This window comes from Tinamus guttatus, unplaced genomic scaffold, assembly GCF_059628265.1.
Source record: "Tinamus guttatus ecotype Peru unplaced genomic scaffold, ASM5962826v1 Tinamus_guttatus_pri_ptg000480l, whole genome shotgun sequence".
Lineage (NCBI taxonomy): Eukaryota > Metazoa > Chordata > Aves > Tinamiformes > Tinamidae > Tinamus > Tinamus guttatus.
This window is the reverse complement of record NW_028289014.1, coordinates 155802-163362: the sequence shown is the minus strand read 5'-3', so window position 1 is coordinate 163362 and position 7561 is coordinate 155802. Positions and strand designations below refer to the sequence as shown.

General features: G+C 54.4%; 1 protein-coding gene across 1 annotated transcript; it reads left to right on the top strand.

Moving 5' to 3' along the window:
* On the top strand, positions 1–1935 carry RFLNB (refilin B). The gene is made up of 3 exons (XM_088533118.1): positions 1–186; positions 554–663; positions 1605–1935. Exons 1-3 carry the CDS (start codon positions 1–3, stop codon positions 1933–1935), a joined length of 627 nt encoding a protein of 208 aa, XP_088389244.1.
* Positions 1936–7561: the final 5626 nt, after the last annotated feature.

The following is a 7561-nucleotide window of genomic DNA, read 5'->3' as shown; positions in this document are numbered from 1 at the left end:
ATGGTGGGGCGGCTGAGCCTGCGGGACGTGCCCGAGCTGCCCGACGCCAGGAAGCGCGGCGAGGCCGTGCTGGACAGCCCCGACTCCGGGCTGCCCCCCAGCCCCGGGCCGGGCCACGGGCCCTGGCTGCTGCCCGCGGGCAGCCCCGAGCGCCGCTCGCCCGGCGCCTCCGCCGAGCCCCCCGCGGTGAGTAGCGGCCCCGCGCCCCGTCGGGTGACGGAGCCGCTGTCGGAGCCGCGGGCGGCAGCGCGCGGGGAACGGGGCAGCGGCGAGACGGGCCCGGCCGCCCCGCGGGGACCGGGCATCCTCCGGGTCCCCGTGGGCTGCGTTCCCAGGGTGGCTCCTCCGAGGTGACTCCCCGAGGCTGGGACGTTGTGTCCCCAAACACCTGCCCCGTGGGCAAACCCCGGGCCGGGCGGCTCCGCAGGGACAGGGGTGCTCTGCTTCCATCACCCAAACTTCCCCGTCTCTCGCACCGGCGGGTGTCTAAACAGCCTTTCCCAGGAACGCAGCCGGCGCGGGGATACACGCGATTAACGCTGCCTCTTTGCAGACCTCGTCGCTCTCTCCCAGCCCGCTGCTCTCCAGCTGCGCTCCGAGGCTGTGTCCCCTCTCCTTCGGCGAAGGCGTCGAGTTCGACCCCTTGCCGCCCACGGAAATCAGGTGAGCGTGGCCGGCAGCGCGGGGCCTTATCAGCGCCGGGAGCGGCGCGGGGTTATTTGCTATTGTTCGTGCAGCTGCGCATTCCTGGAGCTGCGGCAGGGCTCGGCGCCGCACATAAAACTTTTTTTCCAGCGAGGCTTCCTGCGTTTCGTTGCACGGCTCCCAAGCGTTGCCTTTCTGCGGAGCAAATGTCGCTGCGAGGAAAGGGCTTCAAAGCAGCGGCCTCTGAGAGGCTGTTTATTAGAGGAAAGGCATTTTGCTCTCTTCCTGGCTTTATTGCAAGAAATTTCTATCTTACTAACTATGGCTGCTTGCATGAGCTAAAAGTTAATGTTAAGGGATATCTGTACTTTTCTCGGTGCGCTGCTCCACTTCGTAACCTGCAAATTGGTCCCCCAAATGAGGCGATTTGCGGTGATGAGGGACATGGGCTCCCGCAGCGCTAACAGCCGCGGCTGCCCGGGCGTGCAGGGCACAGAGCATCTCCTCGTCAGGGAGGCTCCGTGTCCTGCCGGGGGAGTCTTCACAGGGTGGAAGTGATTGAATTGGCTTCCAAAGAGCATCCCGGGCCAAACGCGCTAGGAAAGAGCTCGTGTACGGGTGAAAACGGAGCAAACGGCGTCCGCTCCGGGGACTCCGGGTGCTTAGAGCGAAGCCTCACGCTGGGCCCCCGGCTCGAGAGCTGTCCCTGCTGCTCCGCTGTGAAACGGGGGGTGTTTGCGCTCAGATGGTGCCCAGTGCTGGCAGCACCAGGTGCTCTCACCCCAAAATGAGTAGATATTCTGCCACTGGACGGTTTTTGCATTACGTGGCTATTTTTGTGGTTAAGTAGCCAGGTTCAGAGCTGAGGATCCAACCTAGACACCTGCCAGTTTTTTGTTTTTTTTTCCTGAAAAACGCCGCCCGGTAGAATTGAGACCCGTCCCCGTCCCGCGTTGCAGGTACACGTCCTCGGTGACGTACGCCTCGGAGCAGCACTTCATCGACGACGTCTACATGCCCGTGGGCTTCAGCGTGGCCTCCTGCAGCCAGACGGTCGTGTGCGTCCCGAACTGCACGTGGCGCAATTACAAAGCGGAGCTTCGCTTCGAGCCCCGCCACAAGCCGCGGCGCTTCACCAGCACCACCATCGTGTACCCCAAGCACGCCAAGACTGTGTACACCACCACCCTGGATTACAACTGTCGGAAATCCCTGCGGCGCTTCCTCTCCAGCGTCGAGCTGGACACGGCCGAGTCCCCGGCGGGCGACGGCGTCCTGGACGGCTGCTGACCGGCGGCGGCGACGCTCTCCGGGTGCCCGTCCCGACCCTCCGGTCAGGCTGAGGGATCCCTGCTTGTCACCACCTCTGTCTCAGCAATTAATTCCTGCTTTAAGCACCAGAACAGCCTGAAACCAGCCCTCTGCGGGAGCGTCCCTTAGTAAGGAGCTTGTTTTGTTGCCTTAAACATGGGTTTAGTTCCCTCCCCTGTGGTGTAGCAATCAGGTGAAAATCAGGGGAAATTTTATTTTATTTTATTTTATTTTTTCCCAGAGAAAAAGTTAACTGCCATTTCACAGGTAAGGCAGAATCAGGAATAGGGACTGGCAAGTGGAAATACGGTTGACGCTTGGTATCGCTGTGCAAAAACAAAGGCAGTTCACTCTCCTGCAGAAAATCTACCAGGCTATTTGTTTACACATAAACAGAGCTCTCATTTACATCAATATAAACCATAGGGCTGTTTCCTCTAACAGAGCAATCTCCTGAAATTTGCTGGAAAAAGCTAACCTGGAGAAAACCTGGAACTCTGCATTTAGCAGATACAGGAGGGTTGTCCTGTTGCATTCGTGCCTGGTTTGGAGGTGTGATTTGGAAGGAGGAATGTGGAGCAGAGTGGGAGATAACAGCTCCGGGCAGCCACGCAGGGTTTGGATTTATTCACGTTATGTGAGTGAACAGAACAGGGCATCCCCGGTTCTTGTACTGATTTCTACAACCCTGTTGTCTCGGAGTAACACGCCAACATTTGCGTGTGGGTAGTTGGAGCTGTAATGAGGAATATCAGGCTGAAAGTTATCCCTGTGTTGTTGCAAAGTCAAGCCTTGACAGGGAGGTGTTGCAAACATCCGTGGGCAGTCTTGCCTGCGCCGTGTGCCTGGCCCGGTGAGTAACCAGGAAAGCTGCAGAAAATCCACGGCGTGGGCCGTGGCGGCCACGAGTGGGGCAGGAAATGCTGGGATCAGATATGAGAGTAGTTGTGGTGGTGGCTGTGAATCATTCCCAGGGAAAAGGCAAAGACTGTAACCAGGGATGGGCAATTTTTTATGGGTACCAAGATCCAGCTCTCCCTCCGCCTTCCCTGCTGAGTTTTCCATTGCCAAGGTCCACGTCCTCCCTGCCCTCCGGGGCTGAGGGCGTCACTGGGATGGGGCAGCATTTGTCAATAACCCCCTCAAACCCATTAAGCAAGACACAGATGTGTTTTATGGCCAAAAAGAACAACTTTGGATACCCAGCTGGACGGTATGTGCATTCGTTTATCACGGGCTTTGATGAAAATAGAAGGTGGAGGCTTCTTGCCTTGCCGGGATGGTTTTCCTGCCGTGATGTGCAGAGGGAATCTGCCTGGGGAGAGTGGCCCAGGCTGGGGGCTAGCGGGGTGGCAGCTCAGCAGACACCTCTGAGCCCGACATGACTTTTTTTTTACATATTCCAAAACTCCTCTGAGGTGCAGGTCACCTTCTGGTGCAACATCAGCCTTAGACCCGCTTTGGAAGTGAATGTAACTAGTGCTTGGCCCCAGGGGTGAATTTTGCTGGAAGCTGGAGAGGCTGTTGCTGAGCTGCACCGCGATGGGGTTGTGCGGGCGCATTGAGCGGCGTGGAAGGGGCGTTAGTGTGAACTGAAATGAACCGGGGGACTAAGAATGCAGCAGGAAGGGAAGGCTTGAGTTTCTATGGCTTGGCACTTATGTTTTTTACTTATTTATTAGCTCAAAACAGGATGTCGTTAATTTTTGGTATTTGCCGCAGAAAAACAGATCCTAAAACAATTCCAGGGCAACACAGGATGCCGAATTCAGGTAGCCTTTGCTGCTGATAAGAGCAGCATGGTTTTCTCATTAAACCCACTGGTCTCAAGCAACAGTATTTAGGAGAGGCTTCTTAAATGCACCCCATGATCCTCCTTTAAGCCTTGCCCCACAACATATCAACCCCCAGCTCCGTGGGCTCCCACACGGATGGGCTTTTCTTTGGGAAAGCTCCTTGCGGCTGCACGTACCTTGCTCCCGAAGCAGCCGGGGTGGCCTCTGGATCTGGGATGCAGGAAGAACAAGGACTTGGCCGGCTCCGCAGCACCATTCCCATGGGGTGACCAGCACGAGACCTGCCAGAAAATGATTTAAAGTTGCCGTCATTACTTGTTCCGAGTTAAATCAGAAAAGAAATGGCCCTTCCACCACAACTTTAGGATGAATCGCCTGATTTATAAAACAAGCAGATTTAACTATGTACCCCTCAAGCATATTTTAATTGGTAGGGATGCTTTTTAAATTATTGGTGATCCAACATTTGCAAAGCTCTGATTAGCTCCGTGCAAGTGTTCTGGTGTCTGTGACATTCTCCATCTCGTCTTTTTAATTTCTTTTTTTCATTTTACTAGTAATAAATGATCTGAAAATTGTAATATAGGGAAGTCTTTATTTTTTATTCAAAAATTTTCGGTGTTTGTTATGGTATTTACTTAGAAATAAATACATAATATATCCTGCTGATCTGAGATCCCCTTTTGTTTCTCTTACATCAGATGTTACTGTTGTTGCATGTTCCAGGAAGGCATGTCCTATATAAAACTGTCTGTATTTAAAGAAAAGAAGGAAACAAATGTTGTGGTTTTATCAGTTTAGTAAGATACTTGAAAAAGTGTCTTGAAGACAGCTGAAAATCCCCTCCAGCGTATATTTGAGTCTTTCATCTGCTGCAGTTTTATTTTTACAGGGAGAGCCTCTGGTATGGACTTCAGCATATTCCACAAATGAAGCAGTTGGCCTTTTTAAATATAACAAGTACTTAACCAGACAATAATTTCTTTTCAATTTGGGATAAAAGTGCAGATGCTCAAATGCTGCATTAGTAAATACAGTGTAAAAATAAGACTGGATTGTGTTATATATTAAACTTTATCCAAGCAAGATAGGCGGTCACAAGCTATCATTTGGGAGAATTGCTGTGTTGTTCTTCTGGATACTTAATGACTTATTAAGCCGTTCTGAATTTGCAGGCTTGCTGATTTTGTTCATATCTCTGGCAAAATAGAAATGGATACAATTGAACATCAGCTAATTAATTCATAATAGGATTTTTCGCTTACTCTTTATTGTTCATCTGGTTATCTGTTTGCAAAGGCATGTAATGACATTAGTGGAATCTAGGGAGCTTTGGAGCTATTCTAAAGCTCGCCCCCATTCCTGCGAAAGTCTGTGGAAGCATTCGAGGATCGTGTTTAAAGTACTAAATAGCAAAAAAGCCACGTATAAACATCAATTACTTTTTATAAAGTGCATACAAAGAGACATTAACATTTTTTAAATTGGAGCAGTAACCTTTAAGAGAGCTTCAGGAAACTGGAAAGCTGTTGCTCCTTTCAGATGTGACATCTGACTTGCAGATACCTCTGTCCTTCTGCCGTTGGCTTTTTTTAAATTCCAATACTGTAGCAGCACAGAGTATGATAGATATTGCTACACTAAAAGAAGCTGAAGCAGGTGGGTACAAGGCAGCCTGCTCACTGACGTGGTTTTAAATCGTATCGGCCAAATGGGCTTCTAGTTAGCAGGTACTCTAGATAATCCCATCACTGTAGATAAGCCCATTTTTCACTGTATATGCTCTGCTTCTCAAAGATGTAAAATCTGGAGAGTCTATACAGTGATTGTTTTGTAACACAATAAAATCCTGTGCTTAGCAAATAGGCCACTGGTGAGGAGACACCTTTTGTAGTAAGATCCTGGAAGCCCACGGCACCTGGGAAAAACTTGGAAAACAGCATTGGGACAGCCGGATGGTCCTGTGCCTCCCGCCTGGGTAATGGGGAACACTTAAACAGCTTCTGCTGCAGCATCTGGGGGAAAAAACACGGAATATTCCCAGCATCCTGAATCGGGGCCGCTGCTCGGTGGACGCCCTGTGCCTCCTGCCACCCGTGCAGCGTCCGTCTCCGTTGATGCTGATCGGCTTTGCCAGGGCAGACCTGCTGTGCCGGAGGCCGGGAGCGCGGCCGGCTCCAGGGCTGCCCCAGCTCCCATGCTCGGCCATCCTGCTCCCCTTCCCCATGGCACCTTCCCCTCCATCTTGGCGCCTTCCCCTCCATCTTGGCGCCTTCCCCATGGCACCTTCCCCTCCGTCTCCCTTCCCCTGCCCTCTCCCTCCATCTTGCCTCCCCTCAGCGCCTTCCCCACCATTTTGACACCTTCCCTGTGGTACCTTCCCTCACCATCTTGCCTCCCCTCAGCGCCTTCCCTGCCATTTTGACACCTTCCCTGTGGTACCTTCCCTCGCCATCTTGCCTCCCCTCAGCGCCTTCCCCTCCATCTCCCCTCACGCCATCTCCCCTGGCGCCTTCCCCGCCATCTCCCGTCCCAGCAGTGCCCTCACCACGTTGGAGACCCCTCACACCACCATTTTCCTCTGCTCTTGGAGCACATTCAGGGCGCAAAGGAGTCGGGAGCAGCTCGGAGCACCCACAGGGCAGGCGGCAGCGCGGAGGGGCCCGCGGGAGCCTCTGCTCTCCATGCCCATCCTTGCGGCTGCACATAGAGCCCCCAGCAGCTGCTGGATAATTTAGTGCAACTGTGGAAAAAGGGCAACTTCGAGGGGCTCTTTGGGCAACACAAGCAGTGTCCTCTTCCTGGGAAATGAGTCTGTTAAAAAAAAGCCGTCTGCGATGCAGATGAAGTTCACATTTAGCCTTCATAAATGTAATGCCCTGTGCACTCGCTCTGGCTCCCCGCTGCCAAAGAGCAACGCGGGCGCCGACCGCGAGCTTTGCAGCATGGAGGGGCCGGCTGGGGGCCTCCCACTCTGCCCAGCAGGGCGCCATGCACGTAGTGACAGCAGCAGGGGGGTGTATTTTGGGTTCGTAAGGTAACTTTTTTGTTGTTGTTTTTATTGCTTGAGTTTTTTTTTTTTTTTTTCCCTTGGAGGTGATTTTGGTGGGGCACGTGCATCTCTGCTCGGACGTATTTCCGACGAGGGGGTTGTGCGTGTGTGTTTTTCCCCGAGAGAGGAGGAGGAAGCGCAGGGCAAAGGGGACACCCCGCTTCTCTCCTGCTCCCCGCAGCGCTACCGCACGTCGGCGCGGGCCGCTCCGCTCCGCGCTCCGCTCCGCGCTTTGGCGGCCGCCGGCGCGGGGCAGCTGCCGCGCGGCGCCGCCAGGGGGCGCCCGGACCGCGGGGGCGGGGCGATCGGGGGCGTGGCCATCCAGGGCGTGGCTTGTGCTTGCGGGGGCGTGGCTCGTGCAGTGGGCGTGGCTGGAGCGGAGGCGTGGCTTGCGTTGTGGGCGTGCTCCTGTGGGGCGTGGTTTTGTGATGGGGCGTGGCTTTCGCGGGGGCGTGGCCGACGAGGGGCGTGGCCGGCGCGGGGGGCCCAGGTGCGCTGCGTTTCCGCGGTCGCCGGGGCGAGCGCTGGTGAGACGGGACCGGCCGGGGGAGGAGGCGGTTTCGGGGGGTTTTTAAGTCGTGTCCTAAGAAAGAAGGGTTTTTTTTTGGGGTGGAAAAAAAAGACAGAAGGGGGGAAGGGCTGAAAGTGGCGTGTTCTGCCCCAAAAGTGCCCGGCCTTTGCTGCTGCCGAGCCCCCCACGTCTTCCTGGTTCGCCCGAGGTCACGCATGAAGCAGGTTGGTTTGTCCTCCCGCTCCG